General features: G+C 38.7%; 2 protein-coding genes across 8 annotated transcripts in view; one reads left to right on the forward strand and one right to left on the reverse strand.

Moving 5' to 3' along the window:
• Positions 1 to 7,862, reverse strand: part of LOC104359678 (SLX4 interacting protein) — a 78,872-nt gene extending 71,010 nt beyond the window's left edge. For 2 of the 7 annotated variants that reach the window (XM_032989230.2, XM_032989223.2), the window contains exons 1-3: positions 7,749 to 7,861; positions 6,356 to 6,535; positions 1,789 to 1,837 (exon numbers count right to left, since the gene is read on the reverse strand). Coding sequence is in view for 5 of the 7 variants with exons in the window: in XM_032989223.2 (XP_032845114.2) it covers positions 1,789 to 1,815 (27 nt within the window). In the remaining 2 variants the exon portion in view is untranslated. The other 5 variants (XM_032989228.2, XM_032989227.2, XM_032989225.2 and 2 more) reach the window with 5 other exon arrangements.
• A 3,649-nt stretch (positions 7,863 to 11,511) lies between these two features.
• On the forward strand, positions 11,512 to 16,510 carry LOC104359536 (MKKS centrosomal shuttling protein). Its single transcript, XM_032989220.2, has 4 exons — positions 11,512 to 12,526; positions 13,040 to 13,215; positions 13,912 to 14,022; positions 14,498 to 16,510. Exons 1-4 carry the CDS (start codon positions 11,536 to 11,538, stop codon positions 14,936 to 14,938), a joined length of 1,719 nt encoding a protein of 572 aa, XP_032845111.2. The 5' UTR covers positions 11,512 to 11,535; the 3' UTR covers positions 14,939 to 16,510.
• The last annotated feature ends 11,225 nt before the right edge of the window (positions 16,511 to 27,735 follow it).

The raw sequence follows: 27,735 nt of genomic DNA on the forward strand, positions 1-27,735 counted from the left end.
ATAGTATTTTCTATACTCCCCCTGCAGAAAGGGGTGAGAATATTTTTTGCCTTTTAATGGACAACCTTTTGCACAGGGATCTTCCTTGACAAATTTATGTGAAAGTTGAACAGTCTTTAAAAAGGGAATATTCGCATTAAATACAAATCCAGTGAATGTAAAACAGCAAAAATTCACACACAAAATCCCCAATCTAACAAGTAAAACGTTATACATCTGTGCATAAAGTGAATTCCAATCAGCTTTTCACATATTTACATTATATATTCGATACGTTTCAGTCAAGGCAAAGGTTTACATTTAGTACATGCAAAAACGTATCCTCATTTCTCAAATACTATCAGAAAGAAAATAAATTTGTATCTTATTGGTACTCTCTAAAGTTCTATCTGTGATATTGCTTACCTACAAACGCATGCTCAGTGAGAATCTATCCATTTGCTCAGGTAGTCAGTGATGTTAAAAGTATTTAATGATTTCCAGGGTACATGCTGAGTACCAGTGAAGTGTCTATGCTGAATCAGCAAGCTGTAATAATGCAGGTCAGTCATCTTGGGGCTTTTTATCTAGTGAAGATATTTCAACTCATACCACTTGTTTGTTTTCTTGGGCACTTACGTTAATATTGACAATATCAATAGCTCCCAGCCGAGAAAAACAATGCTTTCAGCCTCAGCTCCTGTTGCTCACATCAGTGGGATACAGACTCAGAGTATCAGATAAAATGTGCTCAGAATCAAAGGTATTTCTCCTAATTCCTATATCAATTCAGAAGCAGTGAATAGTATAGACACGACACCATCAATTTAAGGTTAACGATCATGTTAAACCATGAAAAAATTAAAGCAAACATCCCACTAAATGAGAGCAGTTTTCCTTGAAAAAGAACACATAGCACAGAAAAATTAAGTGATTGGTCAGCTTCTTGAACAGGTTGGTTACCTGCAAAACCCAGCTTCGACAGCTTCCACAGCCTGACCAGTCAGGAAGGTTTTTGGAGCTACACTACAAAAAACCCAGAGAGGAAAAAGTCTCTTCTGTTAAGAAAAATCCTGGAAAAAACATTTCTGAGAGAATAATATATATATTGTCTAAATCATTTCAAAATATCTGCATTACCTAAACTACCCTAGACATACAGGAACACAGAAATAAGAGAGAAGGTGTCACAATTTTTACTGAACAAATAGCTTTATTTATTGATAAACTGATACAGTTACAGTAGAATTATGAAGCGCTATGTTTATTAAAGAACATTTTGAAAAACATTACTCCAGAGACTGTTTGCAAAATAAGCTGCAGTGGCATTTTACTGGATGTAAGACAACTAATCCTTGAAAATGGGAGAAGAGGCAAAAAAAAAAAAATGCAAAGGAAGAGTCAGGTGCGATAAGAACATTGTTACACCTTAAACCAGGAACTCTTAGATTATCTGGGAAGTGAACAAATACTATTTTAAGGTTACAGTAAGAGAAATATCAACCCTAAATTTATTTCAGGTAAAAAATACTGTTCTACTGAGAATCCATACAGTTTCTAATTCAAACTATACAACTAATCACTTTTAGTTACATAATTTTAATCTTCAACTGACCTCAGACACGCTCTTGCACAATACAGCAGCAATTCAAGAAGTTTGCTTCCAAAGAGAGAAAAGCTGATACAAAATATGCTACTATGTCCAGAAGCCTGAAGGATACACCTCTTCACCATTAACTTTTAAAAATGAACATACAAACATACAGATTGAATTTTTTTAAAAAATGAAAGCTATGTCATTCTACTTACCTTAATGACAAATTTGTTGGATGCCATGATAAGTCAGTGCAAACTGGTCCTATAAAAATATTAAAAGTGATCAGCACTAGAGGAAAAATTCAGATCTCTATGCCAACTGAGAGGATTTTTAAAATCTATTACCCATTTTTTTCATTACTGCTGGTCTTTAAACCTTATACTCTACTTTAAGAAAACCAATGAAAACTCTTATTTAAAGCAGATTTACTTAGCTACCTGTGTTGGTTTCTTTTAGTGAACCTCCTAACTGTTTAGGCACGTAGAATACGACACTTGAAATACAAAATTAGAACCGTTTTTCAGACTACTACCAAGACAGAGACAAACCCACCTAAATGATCTTCAGGAAGCCTTCCAGAGAGCAGCAAACTAAACTTGGAATATTCCTTTACTACTGCCTCAACTACCAGTCCCTATATACACAGCCCATAGACTTGTTTCTCTTTCAAAATAATAGCTTCACATAAAATCCCTTCACATAGCCTAAAGAAAGAAAGAATGAAGAGGGAAGTAAACACAAAAAAATTTAAAAAGGGACTGTTTTCAAGAGAAAACAATCTTGATACATGAGTAGTACCTGCTCTAGTCAAGAAAGTCCTCAAACCTCTCTAAGTTCATCCCTTCCTACCTTGTGGATACTCCATTTCTACTTAGCTAGAGAGCCCACAACAGCATTATAGCAATAACATTCTCCATCATGCTCTCTTAACAGGGGTTCAGCAACACTAAGCAGATTTCAAAATTTCTTTTCAGACCAAGCAAGCAGGAAGCAAACTTCAGAATTGAGATACCTATTCAGTACCTGCAGTTGGTAATCAGTAGTATCAGAGTTTAAACCAGCTCAAGAACAAAGCACAGTCACTTTTTTTTTTTTTTAATAAGAAGCTATGGCTTCTCGTACACACAGTATGCATATGTATACACACATATTACATATATTTAAAACTTTAGACTACTACAGGCATAAAGCAATGTGACCTGAGCATTATTGTGGCTGCATAAAAGTAAAGTGAACTCTGGATATCCTCTTCTCTTGCTTACCCCAAACAGGATTTAGATTGCTTAACTTGGGATACCGAGTGAAATACATTTAGCTGCAGAGACTCTGACTCTGGCTCAGGTAACTCAGGAAGCATTAATTCATGATGAAGTTAAATGTACCCTCCCTTGGGTGCAAGACAAAACCTTCAACTAACTGCTAAGATTCCCCCCACCCCTTGGAAGAACACTGTATCTCACTCCAATGACTACAGGCTTCAAGTTGGCTTGCAAGCAAACCACACATCTAGTCGCCTTCCACACTGATTTCAGTTTAATTGCCACCACCTTTTTTTTTTTTTCCCAAACTGACAACAATTACAGTCACATTACTGAAACTACTGGGGAAGTTCATAGTTTTCCACACAAATGGGAGTTAAACATTCACTTGTCAAAAGGTAGAAAATTAGGTTAAATTCATAAATGTTTTTCCAGCTAACCTCACAATGCTGGGATTCAGAAGTGACATGGAATGGGCTCTATGGTACCAAGTATTTATCTAATCTCTACAAAAACCTGGGAATAAGAAAAACCTAACATACATTCTGTTTTCACATAGGATAGGAACAGAGGCAGCAGACAAGAAAGAGACTTGGATTGGACAGAGAGCCAGGTGAACAAGGTTCTCAATAAACTGGTAGAAGAGAGTACCCACAGAATACAGTTCAAGGTTCAAAATCAAGAAAGAAAACAAGTGTCAGTAACTGCTGCCTGCAATAGACAAACCGCAGCAGAAACTACACTGAGAGTAGAGCTGCCTTTTACATTCTAAAGTTTCCTAAAATATTAGTCTCTTAATAAGACTGACAAATCTGATGAATTTTCTAAGCGATATTATAGGAAAATAGTAAGTATGCAGGACATCCCCATTTCTCACTGCGTACTTCAAGTTACTGTAAAGTTCTGCGATAGTGCTGAGAAAATTTCAGGATACAAGTCAGGTTGGTGATATGTGTCTCTGTCAGGCACCACACTTACACATTTCAAAATGCAGTCGTCATCCTTATGTAGTTTCAATAAAGTGCAAAACAAGACCCACCTAACAAACACATAGCATAGCACAGACAATTTTGATCTTAAGGTTCAACAGTAAACATTATGAACTAAATAAACACTTCCATGCAGTGTTTCCATTCCAAATATCCAAATGCTGAGACACAAGATTTCAAAACAACTATGAGAAAATGTGAAATAAGGGCACAACTCCATTTGCTGGCTCACGGGAAACTCTCAATTACTTAAATGATTCTTTTGACATAATATATAAATATCCAAGCAGTAAGGACAGAAATAGTAAAGGGATTGTAAACACTGAGAAGTAAAATGGTTGTTACTGTAAGCAAGTTAAAATGAGTTTGAACTGAGAACCATACTGCAAGTAACTACTGAAAATAAACTTTAATATAGTCAATAAAATGTTTCAACTATGTTCTGAAAAAGCTCAATGTTAGAGCTTTTATCAGCTGCACAGTAATAGTAAGCAGAAAGTTACACAGAGCAAACTGAATTTTCAAGTAACAGTCATGCAGACAGAAGCTGGAATACCATGCCTTGTGCCACACAGCTATCATTCTCACTTGCACAAAACAGCCCTAGAAACTCTTCTATCTTATCAGAGGAAATTCTGTCAACTTTACTGATAGGAATTTCAAGAAATAGAATGTAAGAAACAGTGATCTGGTCCACTTAGGACATCATATTTCAATTCAGTCAGGTAGTAAAATGCTATTCTATAGAAATAAACATAGTAGAATAACAGTAAGAAAAAACTCAGAAATTCTTGAGACAGCAGCTGCAAGAACTAGAAATACTAAAGAGAAATGGCAGCCACCGAGGGAAAACCAACTGTGTTTCTCAGTTCCTTATAATGGTGTACAAGATTTGTATTCTTTGTGTTCAAGAACTCCAAGGAAGGACAACCCATCCCATTATGCAAAAATAAAAAGCAAGTAAGAAGATATATCACAGCCCTTTCAAAACACCACAAAACTTGGGCACATACCACTCACATTCTCTTTAAAAAAAAAAAAGGTCTCCACAGCATTTCAGGACTGTGTCTTTAAAATTAATGAAAGGCTAGTATCTAGAGCTTTACTAATGAACCCTACCTCCTCCTCCATATAATAATAATTTTTAAAAAAGCAAAAACAGTAGGAAAGAAACAGCAAAATGTAGGAGAATGTTAAATGCTATAGTCTCTCCTCAAGCAGTTTGAATCATAACCTGAAGTTAGGAAGACTGAAATTACAAATATAATTTGCTATGGAACAAACCATCAGCTAAGAGCTCCTACAAAAGCAATAACAATACTGAACAAACCTAACATTTACACGAAATTACCTGTACCTTGGGATATGGTAGAACACAAGGTACTTTGCCTCATGCTTCCAGGAATACAGTTTACCTAGATTATACATCATTTTTGAGCTGCATATGGCATACAATTCACACTGGTGCCACAGGCCTGTGATCTGAAGAATATCTGGACTGCTAGTGTTTTATCATTAATCCTTACAGTAGCAGTAATATGAAGAGGAGTTGCAACAAGACATGCCAAAGCATCATGTCTTCTCCAAATGCTCAAGTCCTGCCTGAGAACAATGCATGTGAATGAATAAACTGAACTTAACCCAGCCCACCGACTTCCTTTTTGTAACAATTTGCCATCCAGAACAGGGCTGTTCCAACAAGACTGCTACTACTGATGTGAGAAGGACTGCTGGCAGGCAGAAATTCTCTCCAAATTCAATTTACAAAATAGAAAAAACAAAAAAAGAAAACAGATAAAAAAAAAAAAAAAGATGCACAAGAGAAGTTACCTTTGGTTCAATTTGCTCTTCATTGAAGCAAACTTCAGGAGTTTGCCAACTACCCCATCCTTCGCATTGACCATATAGATAAGACAAAGGAAATAGAGCAGACAGAACACATGTAAGTAAATCCCTAGAAAACCAAAACGAATACACCTAATATGTGAACCATCAGGAACGCCACTGAACTCTCACAGATGAAAAAATACCCAATACTAAGACATCAAAAAATGAGGAACACCCACCACTTGTATAAGAAAAAAAATGCCAGCAAGTCCCAAAATACTTTGCCTTTTTTTGTGTTGAAAAAAACCACAAATCTATTCAATTGCTACTATTTGGTAACAAGATTATTATTAATGGAATATCCTATCTGTTGCAACCTAATGAAAACCACTAAAGAAAACTGTACATAAAGAAATGTGAAGATAAGCAAATAAGGCAGAAAAAGTCCTTTGAGAAGTCTTGATATGGTATTTGTAGTATTTCAACATCTAAATTTCTGATAGTTTATACAAGAAAACATGATCTAAACGCATTGGTTCCCCGTAGCTAGAGCGAGGCATGCTTCAAAAATAGTGTGGCAGAACATCTTTCTTTCCTAAATTTGACATTAAGGGGAACAGTAGCCACTCAGGAGAAGCCAGGAAACATGGACTCCCAGAGAGCAAGCTAGAATGTTTTCTGCCAGCTGATGAAGAACATCTTACCTTAGCAAAGAAGTAGTTTCCTGTGGCGAGGGAATTTGAACTCAGCAGGAATGATGATCTGAAAACTCCTGCCACGCATGCCCGCTTGAAGATACAGCGGCTTCTAATACAACAGCTGCAAACTACTCACACACGGGACATCTCTGGGTGCCTTTCGCATGTGTGTGGAGAGGTGGGCACCTGAAAAAGGCAGAAACAAAACCACAAATGCTAATTAATGAATTATTAGAGCAAGTTAATATTTTTGTAGTTCAAAGTTAACTATCACAACATAAAAGGTAATTTTTCTGAACTTTTCAGTCCTTAGGTGTCCAAGTCAAATACTGTCCAGCCCAGACCCAGCACCCATCAGTTTCTGACAGTAGAGCTTAAGTTTGGGATAAGCAGTGTAATATTCAGCTACTCACATATTTAGTGAAGTATTTTTAGTTCTGAAAAGACGTACCAGAGTCTTCACATTTTGCAGTTACAGATTTTTATGCCCACTGTTGCCAGTTTCTCCACTCAACCTTTGGAAACTATCCTTCCAACAAAATCAGTGTATTTTTAGCTCACCGTTATCTACACTCTTTAATTCATGAACTGCCAATTCACCTTTAAAGTTCAACAATTCACCTTCAAAAATGTTACCCATTCACCACTCAACTGCATAGAACTAAAGGAATAAGAGATTCTGAGGAACATCAGAGTGTTTATTATAGACAGGTGCTGGCCACTACCTTTTTGCCTTGCTGAAAGCCCTGTTTTTCTTTAAATAAGTTTTGCAGAAGAGCTGAAGGCAACAAACACTAGATTCAGCTGTTCTACAAAGCCTAAAAAAAAATGTTATTTTCCTTTCTCCATGCAGCATAAGCATTAAAAAATTATTTTTTAGGTACAGTTGTAAAATCTGCAACTATGCATAAAATTAAAAATAAACCCTTCCGTTAACACATGAATGTAATACATATTCATGACAGCGACTGCAGGAGCAGGGGGAAAGAGTGAATAAAAAGAAAAAATGCAGAATAGAAACACTAAGGAAAAAATTGAGGTCAGGCAACAAAGTTTGAACTTGTTTTGGTCAGGGTAGCGCTGTCCGGCTGCAGGAAGGCGCACGTAGCACTAACGCGGAGTGACTACAACAGGAGTTAAACAAGGAATTAAAATTAGAGAGACACCCATGTTTTCAAGCCTGGCCGGTACTTTAGAGGCTCGCAGCTCGCCGGGCCGGGAGGGGGTGCTGACGCGAGGGGCGGCGCCTGAGGGAAACGACTGGCACCACCGCAGCAGCAACAGCAACTCCCCCAGAACATCACCTCACACATGTACCTAGGAAAGAAAGCATAAACCGAAGACTGAGGTACAGCCGCTCCCGCCCAAGAGCCTCCCGGCAGAAGGTCGCCCGCCGTACCTCCTCCCCGCGCCGCGCCTGCCTCCAACGGCTGTAACGGCTCCGCTGCCCCCAAGCAAGATGGCTGCCGAGCGCGAGCTTCTTCTCCCCTATCCAAAATGGCCGCCGGCTGTAGCCGCCCACCCGCCCTACCTGCCCGAACCCAAAATGGCCGCCGGCGCAGCCGCACGCCGGGGACCCGGGCTCACCCCGCGAGAAAGGGCGAGCGCAACTCGCGGCCACGTGACGCGGGGCTTCGGCCAGGGGCGGGCGGAGGCGCGAGCCGCACTTCCGGCGCGCGGCGCCGCCGCTTCCTGCCGCTGGGGGCTTAAAGGGGCGGGGGCGCGGCCTGGGGCGCCGCGCGCTGAGGTGAGCCTGGGTGGGCAGCGCCTTTCTCGCCCCCTTCCCGCCTCCTCTTGTGCGGGGAGTCTCGGGTGGGCCGTTTTCCTTCCTCCGCCCGGTTCCCCCCCGCCTCACCGCTTTTTTTTTTTAGTAGCGTCTGCCCCGAGGGGAGCCGTTGTCCCTTCAGGCGTTCGCCCTGCGAGGGCGCTGGGACGCCGGGTGGGGGGTGTGTGTGGGGGGGGGATCGGCTGGGGACGTGTCGTGGCGTGACCGAGGGCGGTGGGGTTCCTGCAGTCCCCTCACGAGCAAAGCGCTGTGAGGCGGCGGAATCTCCACAGCGTGATGGCGGGGGCTTTGGTCGCACGCGTTAGCCCTGTCAGGGGGATGAAGCTGGGCGAGTGTAGGAACACTGAGTTGTACCTTTGTTTAAACCAACAAGTTATTTTGATATATAACCTGAGTATGCGTACCTTTTTTTTCTAATAGTAGGTACTCCTTAATGAAATCCTGTAAAAAGTAGACTTTTTACATGTTGTTCTTAAACAAGGATGGATTTGTTGCGTTTGTCCTGATACTGTTAATAGTCTCTGAAGATCAAGGGCTAAGGTAGTCAGGCGTGGCTGCTACTCTGAGCAATGTGCAGCAATGTCAGAACCGTTGCAGCTTGTTTGCTCTGCAAGTTAAAAGTTCTATACTCTGTTAGGAGCTCAGTCATTGAATTTTATTAACTATAGGAGGGGAAAGAGATGATGTATTTTTAAACGGCTTTGGTTTAGACTTCAAATATTTACCATCTGAAGCAGTAAAATGGTAATTAGCTAAACATAAACTAAGACAGCTTTAAGATTCAGCATGCCAAAGCTTGAAGCAAATGCAGCAATTAACATTTCAAGATGTCTGAATTGAGGTTATTTTTATAGCTTTTTTTTGAAGTTCACAAGTAAGATTTTCTTGTGTTATTTTGTGTTTTAATCATCTGCTGCACTGTAATTAAAGATATTAACATTCAGGTTCATCTGTTCTGTGCTGTTATTATAGAGTAAAAAAAAAAGGATTTCTAGAATATGTTTAAAATAATAAATTATCTTTACCTAGGTAGATGCCAGTTTGCAATGAATCTTAAAACCATCTGGAAGGACTACAAAGTTCTGATTGTTATGGGAACTAGCCTTGGGCTGGTGCACTGGGGCTGGTTTTACATCAAGTCCAGTCCTATTTTCCAAGTGAAGACAGAGGACTTTGTTCCAGAACCTGGGATTGTGACATATGTGATGCAAAGTGATCCCAAAAATAAAGAAAAATAGCATATGTGCTATGTATTTTGGGTAAGTTGCCTAATTAGTTGTATCGGTATCTTAGAGGCAGGAGATGAGTCAATAAAATTAGAATTTCCTAACAAATGCAGTCTTGCTGCTCTAACTTTAGTCTTCCAGAGTTCTATTATTTTTTGCAACTGAGATAATCTGGTAGTTACATGGATCCAAAAAATGCATCGTCGTAAAAACTACTGCTAAATCCCATGCGATAGGATCAATTAAGTGATGCTGTTATAAGTCTTAAAGATATTTAAAAGCAAACTGCAGTAACTTCAAGGCAACAGTCAGACCCTTGTGACCTACTACATGTTCAACAGTGTCATTTCAGGTTCAAAACGCCTCAGAAATAATTGACTTTACGTAGTAACATACTCTGGTGTTAGTAGAGATGGTAATTAGAATAGAACGCAAACAAAATTAAGTATGAGAGAAGTCTAAATACTATAGATATTACCTGGAAATGTAAATAAATATCCATTTAAGTTTTGAAATGTGTAAGAACTGAAGAAAAAAAAAAAGTGAATTCTTTGTTAGGCATCTTGAAGTAAGTAACCCTTCTTTCAGAGGCAGAGATTTCTTAAAGTTTTTTGAACATTAAAAGCTTTTGTTTCTAAAATGGTTGCCTGGCAAGCAGTGATCAGTAGTTCATTTCCTTTGTTCTTGAGTAAAAGCAGGTTAACACCACTGTAGTTTTGACACTAATGCAATTCAGTGCAGTTTATAGTGGCCTGTTACTTATAGACGTACAAGTAAAATGGTATATAAACTGTAGGTCAGAATTGAGGTTATTAACAAACATGTATGATTTGTGTACTATATGCTTGCGGTAGATATCGTATTATTAGGTTTTCTCAATTCAAAAAGCATTACAGCGTATATAGACCACTTGTATGAGGCTCAACAGTGCTGAGTGTTGAGTCCTGCACTTGGGTCACAACAGCCTCATGCAGCGCTACAGGCTTGGGAAGGGTGGCTGGGAAGCTGCTTGGTAGAAAAGGAACTGGGGATGTTGATCAACAGCAGACAGCGTGAGCTGGCAGGGTGCCCAGGTGGCCAAGAAGGCCAACAGCATCCAGGCTTGTATCAGCAACAGTGTGGCCAGCAGGACTAGGGAAGCGATCGTCCCCCTGTACTCGGCACTGGTGAGGCCGCACCTCGAGTAGTGTGTTCAGTTTTGTGCTCCTCACTACAGGAAAGACATTGAGGTGCTGGAGCGTGTCCAGAGAAGGTCAACGAAGCTCATGAAGGGTCTGGAGCACAAGTCTTGTGAGGGGTGGCTGAAGGGAGACATCCTCTCTCTCTACAACTACCCAAAATGAGGTTTTAGCGATGTGGGTGTTGGTCGTTTTTTCCCAAGTAACAAGCCATAGGACAAGAGGAAATGGCCTCAAGTTGCACCAGGGGAGATTTAGATTGGATATTGGGAAAAATAATCTTAACCCAAAGGGTTGTGAAGGACTCGAACAGGCTGCCCAGGGATGTGGTTGAGTCACCATCCCTGGAGGTATTTAAAAGATGTGTAGATGTGGTGCTTAGGGACGTGGAGGTTTATGGTTGGACTTGATCTTAAAGGTCATTTCCAACCTAAGTGATTCTGTGATTCAGTGTTTGTCCTTATGTGTGTTTTTTTTGTGAAAAATAAAATAGCAGTTCAAGCTATGAAATACTGTCATAAGATTATCCTAATACTTTTCTGTTTTTTTATTGTAGGTGTACCTATCTTTGAAGCTTTTCATCTGAGGGTGTTGCCAGAGGAAGAGATGAGGAAAGCTAGCTGGAGTAGAAAGAACTTTCTCCTTGTGGCAGGACTGTCACTTATAGGTGTCCATTTTGGAAGCATGCTTGTAAACTTTGTTGCAAAAAAATCTGTTCGATCACATTTGGAAGCTAAAAAAGATCAGCAGGAATGAAATGTCTTACTGCTGCCATTATGTATCGATTTCACAATAGCATTTAAGCCTCATTTTGAGAGAGATCATGAGCAGTCACTGGAGTGTTGTTATTGTACTGTATGTATTGTTTCACATTTAAAATAAGTCCTTAGTTACAAAGAACTTAAATGTACTACTTGAAATTTTAAAAGCGATATAAATTACAGGTCCAAGTAAAAATTAAATCTGTTTTGTTGGCCAGAATTAAAATCTTTGAAAATGTCTCGTCTTGAAGCTAAAAAGCCTCCATTGTTTATTAGCGAACCTTTAACTAAAGATACACTTAGTCAGTCACTGTCTCTGCTGAGTGAAATATTAAAATCTTGCTATGGTCCTGCTGGTAGACTCAAACAGCTCCACAATGGTGTGGGAGGCTATGTTTGTACAACTTCACAGTCTTCAGCTATTCTCGGTCGCCTTTCTGTCAGTCATCCTGTGTTAAGTGTTTTGACGGCCTCTGTACAGAATCATACATCCCGCTTCAGTGACTGTGGCTTGTTTACTGCCATTCTTTGCTGTAGTTTGATTGAGAACTTTAAAAGCTTAAACGTTGCCTCTTGCACTGTCATTAAAATAAGCAAGCATCTTCTGAGTTTGTGTTTGGACTACCTCAAATCTGAGGCCTGTGGTTGCCGAGTGTCTGTGGATTTTAGCAGTGTTGACACTCTCCTTTGTTTGGTACGTAGCGTATTAACAAGTAAACCTGCTTGCATGCTTAATAAACCAGAAGTTGATCATCTTGCCGTGCTGATTTTAAAGGCTTTTATGTTTACTGTTCCATGCCATGTTGAGACTGATGCTGTTTTAGGAAAGTGTATAATAGTACCTGTGAAAGGTAGAAGAGTTGCGGATTCTGCAGTTCTTCCTGGACTACTGATAGAAACACCAGAAATTCAATTGGCAAAACCACTTCCTCTCAAAAGAACCTGTTCAAACATGATCAAGATAGCGCTTTTCTGTGTGTCCATGTCAGGAGACTGCTTCAGCCCTGAAGAAGGAACTCTAGCAGTCCATCATGGAATTTCCCTAGAAAGGTCAGAGCTGAATCAGTTGCTTAATGTCGGAAAGCAGCTGGTTAATGATGAGGTCGGCCTTGTAGTGTGCCAGAAAGTTATCCATCCGTCCTTGAAACAGTATCTGAAAGAGAACCATGTCATTGCTGTGGACAGAGCTGGGCTCTCTCTGATGGAACCCCTGAGGCGGATGACAGGTAACAAGCGAGTTTTCTGTACTAAACAATTGTGCTTAATGTCCATCTGGTCATGAAAACCAATCTAGGTTGATGTCATTGCAGAGTAAGGATTCTCTTATTTCTGTCTGTATCCTACCTTAGCAGCTGAGCCAGAGTTTTTCTTGTCTCATCTGAAAACCATTTTTTAAGGCGAGATTGGCCTTTTGCAGGCTCTAATGATGACATAATGCACATATGATTACCGATTGCTGCATGAGGAATATCCAATTATATTTACTGTTTGCAAATGTAGCTTATTTTCAAACTCTAATGAGAATAAAGCCATTACTTTTTTATCTTAAACTATCACTAAGTCTTGCACTTTGAAAACATGTTGGTTTCTGTTTGTGATTTCCTGTGTAGATTAAAATGTTAGGTATTGAAGAATGTATATAACTTAAAGCTAAGAGGAAAAAAAAGTTCACGCTTTATGAAATGCAACAGATAGCTGTTCTGATGATGTGCTGTTCTCTGCTTTTCTTAATTGAACAGGTTCAGAGCCTATAGCTTCCATACATTTGTTGCCTCCTAGTTGTTATGGCAGTTTGAAGGATGTGTGTGTTGAGAGTTTTGCTTCAAAACATTTTGTGCATCTAATTCCTAGTGAAGCAGTTGTCTGCAGCTTGATACTCTGTAACAGAAATGAAACATCATGGGATGAATTGAAGGTAGGCAAATTTTCTTGAAATCTTTCTGGAAAAGTTACGTTTCTAGTGGAAAAACAAAGTCATGAGGCTATAGATACAGTGAGTTTAGAAAAGTGGTTTTCAGTACATAGATGGATTTTAGTTAGAGTGTAGATGCACAATTTCAAGAAAGCAATTCAGAAATGCCCTTGTTTCCAGAATTTAAAATCCTTGAAGTGCTCATGTTCATTTAGTGCCTCTATTTTAATATGAGAAGGAAGTTAGAGACAGAAGCATTTTTGCACCTGTTCTTGAGGCCAGTGCTGGATAAACATTTTCATTCTCATTACATGCTTTGAGAGCATAAAGAAAAAATTCCCCAGCAATAGGCCAGCATCAATACCTGCAGTGGTAGTCAAGCATAGTTTTGCATTGAACAGTTGCTCTAGAAATTATGTTGATACTGATTGACTTTTTATAGACAACCCTCTTTTGCAAAAAGAAAGAATAAAATACATCTTTTTTTATTTCTACTTTTCCATACTGAGTGTGGAAAAATAAAGACAATTTAAGTGAACGTGGTTTTGGAAATCGCTCAGCAGCTTTATATCCAGATGTAATTCAAGTTTATGAAGTCTGTACCAGAAACTACTGAAGATTTTACTCTGGTAGTTTTTACAGTGGGGGCAAATACTGTTAATCATAGTATGTCTAATGACAAATTCATATGGTTTTCAGCGTGCCTGTGAAACTGCAGAACATGTGTTACAGTTAACGATCAAGGAACCTTTGGCATTATTAGGAGGTGGCTGTACAGAAACTCACCTGGCTTCATACATAAGACACAAGGTATGTAAGACACAAGGTTTTCTAAAGCTGCTTAATATACTTAGGAAACAAGAATTTATGTAGAATCACTGCCACGGGTAAAACACTTGTCTAGATCAATGTTGCATTTTTGCGGTCTACTAATATAAAAAAAAGGGGCTTGTCTGAAGCACTCGGTGCTAATTGCATCCTTCGGACTTGTTAATACTGTATTTGTACTTGTTATTCTTTCTTTTAGGTATATATTATAGTAAGTGCTTGTTTTTAAGTGTTAAAAATGTGTAGAATTTTTGTATTGTAAGATAATTGCACAGAACTCAGCTTTGACTTGTCTGGAATTCGTTCTTACTGTGGAATAATCACATGAACAATTTTTTTAGTTAGGACTGTACCATCTGTTTAAAAAAAAAAAAACAACACTACAAAATACACTTGATTAAAATTATTTCTATAAACCAGCGTTCTAACTTTCTGTTTTCCTGGTTTTGTTTTTTAGAGTTGTAGTCTGTTCACCAGCAGTTTTAAGGATATAGATTGTTCTCAGACACAATACCAATTGGTTGCTGATGGGTTTTGCCGTTCCCTGGAGTCTGTAGCTTGCTGTCTGAATCATGATGGTGGAGAAATTCTTACAGACATGGTTTATGGACACTGTTGGTTTGTTCCATCAGGTTTTCCCTCTGTCTCTAATTGGTCAGATTTAGTTTCAAAATGTGGCTGTGGGATTAATGACAACACTGGGAATCTCAACTGGAAGCTTCTGCGAGGCCAGTTTGGCTCACCTGTTGCACAGGGCTGCCCTAAAGAGCCCTCAGGAAAGGTTGCTGACTTTCTGACATTGGACTGTTTTGCTGCGAAGTGTAGTGGCCTACAAGTGGCTCTGGAGACAGCCAATCTGATTTTGGATCTCTCGTATGTAATTGAAGATCAAAATTAACTCTGATCTTATGTGAACTGTGTTGCACAGCAAGATAGTTAATTGAAAGCAGAGTGTATAACGTGTTAAAATACTTTAAATGGTTAGAATATGAACAACAGACAAATTTTAAATCAAACGGTCATTAAGTATTCTTCTGATTGTTAATCTGCTGTGTCCTCAAGCATTTTCAAACATTTAACACTGTTAGGAACTGTTAAATGATTAGCCAAATATACAATGAATCATAGTAACATATGATTTATGAGTATTCAAAATAGCGTATTCAAGAGTGAATGACACTTTGATATTTCCTCTGCATTAAGCAAGGTTTTGGATGTTCGTAAGCTCTGTTGCATCGTCAGAGGAATGGGTAAAATGGATTCACTTGCTGAGAAAACATATGTTATGGATTAGAATTTATGCAATTTATTTAGTTTAGCAAATACCTTGAGCCACTCGTTTTCAAATTTTGTTCAAAGATATTGTCACCATATACTATATGCAGTTTCTGTTTCTAAATGGCCAGAAGATTTTAGTTCATCTATGTAGTTTATTTAGCAGGTTATTAAAAATCAACCTGCAGATCTTCAGTTAGCAGGTAGGTCATAAATAATTGAAAAGAAATGGCAGACTGTGTGGAAAAAACTTTTGTAAGGTGGACCTTGATTGTCCTCTGTGGAATACAGGACAGTTTATAAATAATATTTCTATCATTTCAGCAAAGTTGCAGGAAAGAAAGTCCCAGTTAACATTCAATTAACTCTTTGACTGTGCATAGCTTCTCTTCTTTTAATGAAGTAAGGCTTTAAGCTGCTCAGTCTTGTTTTGATCTTTAAATAAGGCTGTAGACTGAATGATCGAAACTTTTTCTCATTTTCAGCTTGCGTGCAAGATCAAAAGGGGTGTTACAGTTTCTTGCTTAAACTCATTTTCTTTTTCCCTTTTCTCCCTTTTTGTTTTCAGCCACAAGGGACAAATTGTTCATGACGTGCTTTTCCAGAAAACATCCGAGTTGTAGACTAGTCTCTTATTTGTTTCCTGGTCTCTTAAGTTTTTAATATATTTACTGAACATAAGAAGTAGAATTGTTTTGCATAACTTGGTTTTGAAATATGTAATTAAAGACAGATCTTTCCAGACCTTTTGTACAAAGTCCTTTTCATTTTAAGACCATAAATAATCATTTTCTCACTGGAAAAAGTGAAAAGTTATTTAAAGTTCTTTATCTTTTTATGACCTGAAATGATTGCTTCAGTGCTATAAGGCATCCTTTGGGAATTTGTGGAAGAATGTTACAAGGGTTGAGATGGAATATGTTCAAAGTTGGTTATTAAAAAGGCTACTTTCATATCTTGATCCTCCCATATAACATGAACCATATGAAAACATCAGGAATAATGAAGCCAAATGATGGTGTATATCTTAAGGCACAGAAGAATCTTGGTAACACTTCATCTAATTATGAGTCTCTAACTCAGTGTTGAATTAGAGTATTTTACTTCCTATAATAGCAGCTTGTTATGCAGCACAAAAATGTTGAGTTTAGTGATTACAGCTGTGAAGTGAAAATTAAAACAATATTTAAGTAGATGTGGTTGCTAGTGTTCTTTTGTCTTGGTATCTGAAGGTATCTGAAGCCCCTATTAAAAACTGTTGTTAGCTGTAATTCTATTCTCCACCCCCACCCCTCTCAAGTTTTAAGAAAAATCACACATTAGAAAATTGTGAAGAAATTAAATTTAATTTTTGGTGAGTAGGTAAAAAAACCTGAACCAAAGGTTGTTTCATATCTAGAAAGTTTTAATAACAATGAATTTTTGTTTCCCAGTGTGACTGAAAAGCATAAATAAGCAGCTGGCACTGCTGCTTATGGGCAGTTCAGGTTCAGTTCTCAGTTGTGCTACAGTCTTCCTGAAGTCTTAGTGGTTAGTGTGGGTATCATAGGAGGAATACAACTTTGGATACTGTTTAAAATGCAAGTAAACAGAATTTTGACTCTTAATCCAAGAGCAACATAATAACTTTGCTGAACTCCCATGCTTCCTGGTAAAACTTAGGTGCAAAAATGGTGGGTTCCCCCCAGTGTGTCTTGAAATTGGCAAAAGGAAATATCCCCAGTTTTAAGTCCTCTGAGAATCCATTATGGCTTTATTTCTGCTCCCCTTAGAATTAAAGTTTGTTCAGTGGGAAAAATTAGTATTACACAAGTACTATTAAGAGACAAGTGTTTTTTGATTATGACCTCAGTCATGTCTGTTGACAGATTGCTCAGAGGCTATTAATTTAAATTTTAATAACCCTACTGGTCGTGCACAAGAAGTAGGAACATTTATCTCCCGTTTTCTCAGCTGCATTGGTGCTCCAGGCCTAGCAGGAGAAAAAAAGTGCTGATGATACAATCACTCAGGTCAGCATATTTAAGTAGAATGCCAGTTTAATATAGTTGTTCCTCAGTTCAGTATTTCAGTTCTCATTTGGTATTTCAGGTCACGGTTGGTATTTAAAACTTCAAAGTGAAGAAGACCTGAAAATGCTGATTAATTTAGAGATCTTCAGTGTTTCTATTATCGTGTCCTATTTCAAGTAGGCATATTCTTAAATATTATTGTTTTGGCGTTGTCAAAGAAAACAGAATGCCTGCTTTTCACTGATTCTGCCACTGATTTGTGAATTTGTAGAGTCACTCCAGAAGTCTTTTTCTGTCTATTATCTATAAAATGGGAATAAAGATAACTCTTCTTAAGGCATGGAGATTTGTGGGTGAAGAGTTAAGTGAGATCCAGAGGGAAAGTGAAGAACTAATTGTTGCACAGGAGCAAAGAAATGGATAATTCAAGCCAAACTCAGATCCTTGCTAAAATATTAGTCATTTCATTAAGGGAACTTTGCACGGGATTTATGTAGATTCTATAAATTAGCCTGATGGTAAAACTCCTCTGTTCTCCCTTGTATACTGAACCTGGATGCATTTTCTTCTTCTCTGAAATTTTGGCAACAGCATAATTACTAACCTGATTTATTGCCTTACATCTTCAGTACACACCCACAGAGAAATGTGACCTTAAAGCCCTCTGCAGGAATGGTTGAACTTCAAGTTGAGCATTGTCAGACACCTCAGCAATCCCTACGCTATCATGTATGTCTTCAGAGTCTGTGCTCTGCATGTGTTTCAGACCAGATATTCGTATGTTGCCAATCCTTTAAGACAAGGTAGAAACAAACTCACGAGTTTGGGAAACTTAACTTTACTGTGTTGGTAGTATAACACTGATTTTTTTTTTTTTGGTCGGTTGGTTGGTTTTTTTGTTTTGTTTTCTTAAGTGTTTGGGCATTTTTAGACTAAACATCTGTTACAGTGTTAAATCTCCTGGTAAGGGAAGAGAGTATTGTTATCAAAGCTTGTAAGAAAAATACTGCCTGGAATATTGCAAGCACAGAAGAGCATGTACAAAACAATTCACTTTATCCCAAAACCAAACTGTTTGTTTTTACTTATGCTGTTATTTTGCTGTGCTAAGCAGCAAAATGTAGTATTTGTCACACTTTCAGCAGTGCCATGTGAACTGAGTCATGTAAGTACTACACCCTTTTATCTGAGAAAAACCAATATCCATGAGTCAGTCAATGTCATAGGAAGAACTTTAACTGGATTTGGATTTACTACTGTTCGGAAGATGCAGAAACACTCTGGTTTTATTGCAAAGAGACTGCCTCCAGCATGCTTATCCGTGCAGACAGTTTTTAGAATTCAGTTGCTAGTCATGTTACGATGCTTATTTCAAGAATTTTAGTAGCTTTTATCTAGTAATATGAGTTATTTCTACCTGCTTGTCAGCAGAGACAAGTTGCACAGTACTCATAACTTTCTCGTCAGTAACACAGTGATCTTAATTTCCCAGTTAAAAAATACCTTCATTTTTTGTCTATAAACATTGCACTGTGTAAATGTCATGCACAGTATATACAGATTTATTCTTTATACTAGAAGCAGAAGTGTAGTCACAGCATATGTACATAGAGCCACCATGTCATTAGTGCAGACACCGATAAAGTTAATTGCAGAATAGGTTCCAGGATTGGGCTGGGCCCTTTGTATCTTTAACTGTGCCGACTCCCATTATTCTTGACCTAGATTGACATTAAACATATATAAATGTATTGTAAACATATATCCTGTAGGATTCTATTCTCATACCTTACTGCAAACATCTTTATAAACTTGAACTTTCAATTCAGCTTGTACATGAAAACCTTCTATTCAAGCTTTCATCATGTGCCTTGAAGGCCACAGCTGCGTACTGTCTGGCTTCTGCAAACTGGTTACTGGTGTTTGCTATTTTCTGTCTTGACATCAGCTGTCTTCAGGTACATATCAAATACACATTAGATAGTAGCTGCTTATTATTATAACACTATTACATGTTGTCTGCTAAATGTCTGTGGCAGCATACCACAACATCAACAGCTATTCCTTATCAATAATTTTCTTTTTATAATCTATTAGGTCTTTTTACAAGTGTAGAAGCTAAATCACCTCTCTTTAATCTTCAAAAGCCATCACTAGTATCTTCTCCATTAAAGCTTATGATGTTGTTAGACTGATCTGTTACACCTGTGAGTATTAGGTAAAAGAAAAAAAAAGGAGGTTGGGGGGAAAAGTTAGTTCCCTAGACCGTACTGATGATTTGGAAAGACTGAGTTATCACTTGGGGGGGTGGGAGGGGGAGCTGTGCAGGATCCTCTCCTGATGGATGGTGTACTTGAGGGTGGCAACTCAGCAATTTTCAGGGAATTATAGAGACTGGGATAGGTAGTTCCAGTTCTTGAAAGGCTTTGTGACTAAGAGGCAGAAGTAAAATTATTGCATGATCAATTACGGCTCCTTGTTCATGTGCCAGCAGGCCCTAAGCTCTGGCTTAGGTTTGTCTTAGTTTCTGATACATTTGATTGGATTCTGAGTGCACTTTTGCAGGTGAACCTGTGGGTTGTCTGGGGCTGGCTGCTAGGTGCCTACCCAGCCGCTTGCTCGCTCCCTGCCACAACAGAGCAGAGGGAGAAAACAGTCTAAAAAACTTCCTGGGTCGAGATAAACCTCTTCCTCCTGTGTATCTCACACTTTGCCTCCTCATTCCTTGCTGATGAGTGGCATTTTGCCCTTTCTTATATCTGTTTATGTTGAGGGGCTGGGCTCTGTGGTGCAGCTCTCCCCACAGAGGCTGCCCAGCCCCTCCTGCTGATGCCTCACAAGTACCTCACAGAACACCATTTTGTGAGCACTCTTTGAATCATTGTTAGAGGATGTGGAAAAAATCGCAGATTTTAAAGAAACATGGTGGGGGGAAAGAGCCAAGGAAAGGCTCTAGAGATGTTAGCAAGGCCTAATCCTGGAGGAGATGCTGGGAAAAAGAGGTTTTGTTTGTGTGGCGAGTGTTTCAGGAGGAACACATGCCACTCCTGACAATCAACCAGCTGAAAGGGCTGATCTCAAGAAACAGGCAGGGGCAGAGGGAAACCCCAACTTCTGTTGGATGAGGATGGTGTAAAGGTGTGGTTGCTGATGGCTGTTATCTAGGGCAGGTGTGAGAGCAGGCCATGCTCCCCTAAGAGGCAGATCACTGGGACCTACCTGTGGAGAAATAAGGGTTCAAAGATGTGCTTAAGGACTGAGGAGCTTCCTGAAATGGGCACTTTCCAGGAAGGCTGAGATGGCTTCCCGCTATCTTTGAGAAGGAGAATGGCCCAAGAGCAGCTTTGTGTGGGGCTCCCTGGATACAGTTCAGATGGGAAGACCACCTATCTGTGCCCGTAAAAACCTCCTTAAGTACGGTCTGAGGGTGTGAGTGTGTATGTGATATACACAGAGGATCAACCCATAGCATCTCTTTCATCACATGAAAGTTGCAATCCACAAGATGACTCCAAAAAGTGAGTTTTTCTGTATTTATTTTGCATTGGCACAGTGTCTACTGAATGGCAAGGGTATGGCGTGGCTGTCTATCTCTGCTAGCCTTTTTTTTTCTCTTTTTTTGCTTTCCATTGCTGCTTTGTTAAGCATGCAAGCAAATATTTCTTGTGTAACTACCAATGGTAGGACAAATTATCTACTTGGCTTTACGTACCTTAACCCTGGCCTCCTGTTTTTCTTCTTTGTTGGGGTCAGCCAGCAGAGATGAGAAAAGGAAAATTAGATTTTTAATTTGTACCTGAGTTCTTTTTGGGTATTGAAAAATCACGATCCCAGAAAGTGTCTCCTGAAATTGTCTCTGCATCGCTTAAGTGCCATGTCATTCTGTGATCAGCATTGCACTGACTTCCATGCTTTGAGTTTGTCCCAGACGTCTTTGCTGAATCAGGTCTTGAAGTGTCCTGTGTTGATGCTTTACTTGTAAACATGAATTTGTCCATAAATTACACTTTTTCAGTGTTATGCACAGGCACTGAAGTGTTTGGTCTGGCCACTCAAATGTATTAATGTTCCCCAGCTGGGAACATTTCTAATTGAAAGTTGCTCTCAGCTGAAACATGATGAATCCGGCAGTAGCTAAGACAGTTGAAGATGTCCCTGCTGTCTCTTACCTTTTGAAATAAACTGGTTTTTATGCGTTGGTAATTAGAAGAATATAATACAAAATGCTAAGGAAGTGGAATACTTGAGCCCTGCATTGAATAATTTAGTGTTCTGCTTTTTTATTTGTATTGTGCTGTCCTTTCCAAATAAAGTATTCATCTTCAAATCAAAGCACCAGCTAAATTAGTTTAGATTTTTAATAATGAAAATTGCTGTGTAAAATCCTCCTTTGAGTACTGAAATATTATAGTATCAAGTAAGAAAAGCTGTACGCACTTGATGTCTTTGTGAATGTGAAATCTCTTCAAGGACTTCTTTATATCAGCGTTCAACAGAATAGCAGCATTCTGAGAGGAGCATGAGCGTACATGCTTCCTCGTTTTAGGTGTTAAGAAGATCTATTGCATCTGTTTAATCAAAATGGCTGCAAAATGAAAAATCTTGTTCCTAAAACTAAACGTGAAACAGCAGATGTCACTCCAGTCTTTCTCTATGTGGGCCAGAGAAGAATTTGCTCCAGTACAAGAATAACTCATTCATGACATTATTGCTTGTGTTTAATATAGTGTATGTTAAGGAATAGATGCAATACATTACAGAATTTGAGGTTGACAGTGGATTGCTGTTTCATATACTAGAGAAACACTGTTTCTGGAGTGTCTCCACTTGGTTCTGTGTATGTTGGTATGGGGTGGAACCAATTTATGAAGAGAAGTGGGCAACGAGCAGCACCACATACCTTTATCTAATGCATGACTTATGTTTAAGACAGTGGGGTTATTTATTGAGACAAATGAACAGTTGCATGGCTGAATTTTTCTAAGCAATCGCTTTAAGATTGCATTATGGTTCTTAAATTCAAGATGAAGTTAACATTTTGAGCAAACTGCATCAAATAGTTTGAATGAGCAGTTCATTTCAGTGTTCACAGTTTGATCATAATTTCTAAATTTATAATAAATTTGTATGTATAGGAGCCCAGAACTGAAGTCTTTAGGTTTTTTGAAGTAGTGCTAATTTAAGTAAGCCCATCTTGTACGACTTTATATGTAGTGCGTGCTGCAAAATATAGGCCAAAAATCTCATGGCAACGTGGAAAAATTAGTTCCCTGCATCACAAAGAGAATCATAAGCATCTACAAACTCCATAGTAGATGCTGTGAGTACTCAGTGTAATTTTGAGAATGTGGTTTTAGTTGGTATTTTTTGGTTTTGCACACTGATAGGGATCTAAAGCCTACTGGTTCTAAAGACACTAGAGTAGAAAGCAAGACACTACTTTCTTATATGTTATCTTTAGGAGTTTAAAACTCTTACTTAGGGGCATAAAGTCACCTAGTAGTCTATCAGTCAGAATCCTAGTGCCTGTAGGGGAAGGAAGATGGTGTTGTTCTTACACTGGGGGAAGAAAAGAAAAATTTTACAATATCAAAATGTACTTTCCAGGAAAAGAGCAATGGTGTGGTGTTCTGTTTTTTTAATGAAAATAACAGTATAGCCTCACATCATTCTGTTTTAAGAAAATTAGACTTAATGAGCCTGTGTTGTTACAGAAGACAAAAGCTTAGGAATTGTAGATATCTTTGGCACTGCACAAAAGTGTAAATTATTTGTTTATCGGTAAGTTCGATCCTCAATTATTAGTTTCTCTTCTGAGATTTGGATCGTAGTAATATTAAAAGTTCTGCTGTTTTAAAAGCTTTGCAAGCCCATACATCCTCTGCTCCAGTAAGTGCACAATCTGAATTTTGTTGCTAGGTTTTGAGAAAGAGGAAAAAATTCAGTTGTCTTCCCATTTGTGTTTCCTCTTTTATATCTACAACACCATTAAGTTATTGAAAAGGCCTGAACTTTTTTAAAATGGTAAATAATTGTAAGGGAATTACTTTGGGGCATTAGACATTATTTTCAGAAGGGGTGGAGGGCTGTGGAGTGGAATTCCTTGAGTGGTTCTTGACAGTTCTTTAAAGTGTCTCTGGAAATTCTGGGGACAAAATTGTTGAGTATGAAATGCCTGGTCTCCAAGAGAGGTGTCTATGTGAACTGAGCAAAAGAAAAAAAAAAAACCCAAGGCTTAACATTTCATCGAACTTTGCTAGGAGTAGTTCCACCTGTGAGATAAAGCAGAGGTGTTTACATTTTGCTGACAGACATTTTGCCTGAAGCTTTGCATAGTGAAAGATGTTGCAGATAGTTACCTTTTTAACGAGTTAATATTAACCTCTGTTAAATATACCTACCAGCCTTAGAAGAACTATTGGTATTATTGGGAAATATGTTTGTTTGCCACGATGCTTTGGTCATACATAGCAGTTGTTTCAAATTGCCAAGTAGGTGATGTTAAAGGATTCAAAATAAATGTGCAGATCTGCTTTGGAAATCATATATTCCTTTGTTCTGCTATGGGGCCATGTGGCAGGGCTGCCTGGTTTACCGTGAGTTTTGCCTTCAGTTCATCACTGGCTTGCTGTTGCTAGAATTGCAAGACTTTCTTACTTATATGTATTTATAGCTCCAGATAAAGAATATTTGCCAGCCTAAATGATGACTAGGCATAGTGAGTGACAAACCCAGCAGTAATTGTAAGGCACAAAATCAATTCCATAGCTGTAATAAATACAATATTAAAACCAGCCAAGAAATGCGGAGGAGCGAGTGGATTTGGAGCCACAGGCTAAAAGATTATTTCTGTACAGGGGGGAAAGAAAACACTCAATTTTATCATAATTGTGCAGAAAGGCTCCCTGAATAGAGGATTAGATTGATATTTCCAGGTAATAAAAACACAGAAGAGTTTGTGTGGCAAGTACACTATGATCTTTACTGTGCGTTTAGTGGAAAGAATACCTGAACAAAAAAATCAGTGCATTGTATATATAAGCTTGAACTTTGTTTGTTAAAGATGGGCAAACGATGTCCAATATGCATGTCACCTGCATTCAGTAATGTTTAATCAAGAATTGGTCTGAATTCCTACACAGACATACTCTTTATAGGTGTCACAGTTAGGAAGAATGATTGATCTTACCCGGGGATCTGGCTATCAGTAGAAGACCAGCTGAATGTGATGTTTATCTTGGTTGTGGGCAGGTCACTTAGACATGAACTTTTTGCCATAAGGAGACATCCAGGAGTAGAAACGCTGTGCTTCAGCCTCTTCCTGGAAGAATCCTCAGGGATGGGTTGATAATAAACCAAGTTGAAGAAATTATCTCAAGAGAAGATCCTTCGTGTGATGAATAGAAGGTAGTTGTAGGTCTGTGTAGTTCTAGTTATCATCAGAGTATGGCAGGCTGTGCTCTGTGTATAGACCTTGATGGAGAACCTGGAGATGTTGTGTGGACGGTGTCTTCCAAGGAGATTCTCAGCTTCAGCCAGAAAGTAGGCACAGGAACTACTGCATTTCCAGAGCTCACACAAACACTTACTGGTTTCTTTTAGCCTTAAACAGTGTGCCAGGAGGATGTTGTCATAGTGCTGTGCACTCAGATTAGCTTACAAGAGCTGGAGTCGAGGAGATTCTGGCCTTTTCAAAATCCAGTGTGTTTGTTTTTATTCTAATTGTTTGATGTGTTAATCTTTTTTATTATTATTATTTTGCTTCCTTTTTTAAATGAGGGAGATCACAGTGACTTGTATGGCAAGAAAAACTGTAAATCTGATTTTATTCCATTTTTTAGAAAGGGTAGTACTCAAAACTTGGGCCAGATCTTAGGGATGTCAAGGAGTCTTCTGTCTCTTCTTTGTCCTAGGAGTGTAGAAAAGTGTCATTTCCCCACCATCATGTTGAGTATTTGGTCTGTTCCTTGACACTGTATATAGAAGGCACAAAACAAGGTACAGACCAAAAAGATGGTCCATGTCCTCAAAAGGTATGACTGATGAGACAAAGTAAGCACACTCTCAGATGAGATACAATTATCTTTATTCTCTACAGAGGCCTTCAAGTGCTGAGGGAAGAACAGCAAGAACTCTGGCCTGTTCTTTTAGCTTCTAAAAATCAGCAGTCTAAGGATTTTTCTGGGTCAGGCTGCATCTGGATTTCCAGTTTTAACAGGCACTGTTAGGACTACTTTTCAATTATGCCTAAATGTGTGTTTCTTTAGGCACGTACATATTCGGAGCAACTGTTTAAAAATCTGGCTCAAAAGAAAATAAGGGGACAAAACAAGCAAGTGCTCAATCAAGATTTCAGATCTGCGAAGGAGTATGTCTAGGGCTGAGCCTTGCTTGAGCTAGTTTTGACTAATACCAGTACCTAAAAGCCATGCTGAAAATACTGAAATGGCAGGATGAGATACGAAAGTGTTTATATAGACTGTTTCTGAGGCCCTGAGTCATGCTTTAGCAAGAGATTTTCAGGCTCTGCTATAGTCATAAGAATCATGAGATCGTGGAGGTCACTTTTATCCTTTTCAGGGACAGAGCAGGAGGGCTGATCTTAAGATACAAACATTTATTTTGTGACAGCAAGGAAAGAAATCTGAATGATGTGCATGTCCTATTCGTGAATTCTCAAGATGTCCCTGTTCTTCTGCCCACCCATACTGAATGCCATCTTTTCTATAGCTCACAGAGTCAGATGATAGAAGTCACAATACAAAAGATTTACAGGTGAAGTTGCCTAGGGAACTTACTTCATAGTAAATGTATTCCAGACTCGTTAGCTATTCTGTAATGGCAAGTATTTAAGATGGTTTAGGTTCCTGATATCTAAATGGTCGCATTTCTCGGAGTAAATCAATGCACTAAGTTGTTATAAGCATGCAAAACACACATTAAAAAATACAACTGCAAAGCACAGTGTATGCTGGACAAACCACCTGTGATGGAGTACTGTCCTCTGCAGCAGGAGCAGCCTTGAATTATTCATAATGTAAGGGCTAGTCGTAAGAGACTACAAGGCAAATTTAACAGTTCTTTTAACATATATTGGGGACTTAACTTTGGACTTGTTTCCTGCAGTGATAATAAATACAGTAAAATAAGCCCTATTTGCCTATTTTTAAATGGGAATGAAAGAAGATAGGAGAGACCCGCTTGAGTGAAGTGGATATTCTACTGATTTAGACATTCACCTGAAAATCTAGTTAAAATCCTTGTGCTGTGTGGCAGCATCCCACAGTCCACAGGGGTGCCCCAACTACCAGATTGAGTCTTCTGAGATGAAAAGACCCATGTGTATTTCCTGGTTTTATTAAAAAAAAAAAAAAAAAAAAAAAAAAAGACAAATAAGTAAATATTTTTCTTCAGTCAGAACTGTCTGCATGTAAAATTAAGGGCAGAGTCAGGCTCACTTTCTTAAATAATCCTTACAACAGAGCAAGCATAGAGTGACACGGCTTCTACATAGATTTGAAGAGGAGACCTAATTTAGGATGCTGTAGGTCTCGGGTGAGGAGATGTGGCATTTGATCTTTTGTCTCACGAGTCCTAAACTCATATCTTGCCTACAGAGGGCCTGAGATGTTCTGCTTTACATCCACATCCTTATAAATTAAAGAGTGTTTCTTTTATCTGGACACTAGGGATTTTGCAGCTCTACGTATCAGTTCTCCTGTACCTCTGTGTGAAGTTAATACTGCAGCTCATGTTACATTAAAGGTTGAAACCTTTGAGAAGCCCTTGATATCAAGGATGAGAAGCTCTGTTCTCCTAGAAATAGCTTTTTGGCAAATTGTTGGACTAGGAAAACAAGCCTAAGAGAAAGGAAATCTGTGCCTTTTGCTGATTTTTTTTGTCTGGAGTAACTATGCAAATGAAAGATCTGCTTCTCTGCTTTTGCTGCTTTTCTTCCCTCTGCTATTTGTATACTTTAACACTTTTGTCAGCTGCAGATGGGCAATAAGTGAAGGACAGAGTAAGTGGCAGGTGTCCAATTCTTCCAAACCCAATCCCATTTTAGCAAAATAAAAAAATTTAAAAAATAAAAAATTGGTTGCTATGATAAGACTAAGTCATCAATTACTTTGGCTTGCTGCAACGCTGTCATGTGACTGCAGTCGGGCTGCTGTGGTAAGGCAGACACTCCCAATCCTTTGGTTTAATTTGCACAAAATCCTTGTAAAGTTTGGCATGGTGACAAAGTTGGTTTGCAAATGTACATTTTACATTTCTCTTGGTGTTGGACATGCCTATTTCCAGAGCGGCTCAGGACTTAGCTTATTTGTCCCCCCACCCTCAACACACCAGTGAAACACTGCAGTGTTGCTTATGTTGGTTCACAAAACTTGTTGAACTTGGGTTC

Source organism: Tyto alba, unplaced genomic scaffold, assembly GCF_018691265.1.
Source record: "Tyto alba isolate M040663 unplaced genomic scaffold, T.alba_DEE_v4.0 Super-Scaffold_16, whole genome shotgun sequence".
NCBI lineage: Eukaryota > Metazoa > Chordata > Aves > Strigiformes > Tytonidae > Tyto > Tyto alba.

Bases quoted from the DNA above. Each gene is read 5' to 3' on its own strand.
- LOC104359536 (XM_032989220.2), top strand. From the start codon at position 11,536: ATGTCTCGTCTTGAAGCTAAAAAGCCTCCATTGTTTATTAGCGAACCT. The intron at 12,527-13,039 runs GTAACAAGCGAG...TTAATTGAACAG, and splicing joins ACCCCTGAGGCGGATGACAG to GTTCAGAGCCTATAGCTTCC. The intron at 14,023-14,497 runs GTATGTAAGACA...TTTGTTTTTTAG, and splicing joins CTTCATACATAAGACACAAG to AGTTGTAGTCTGTTCACCAG.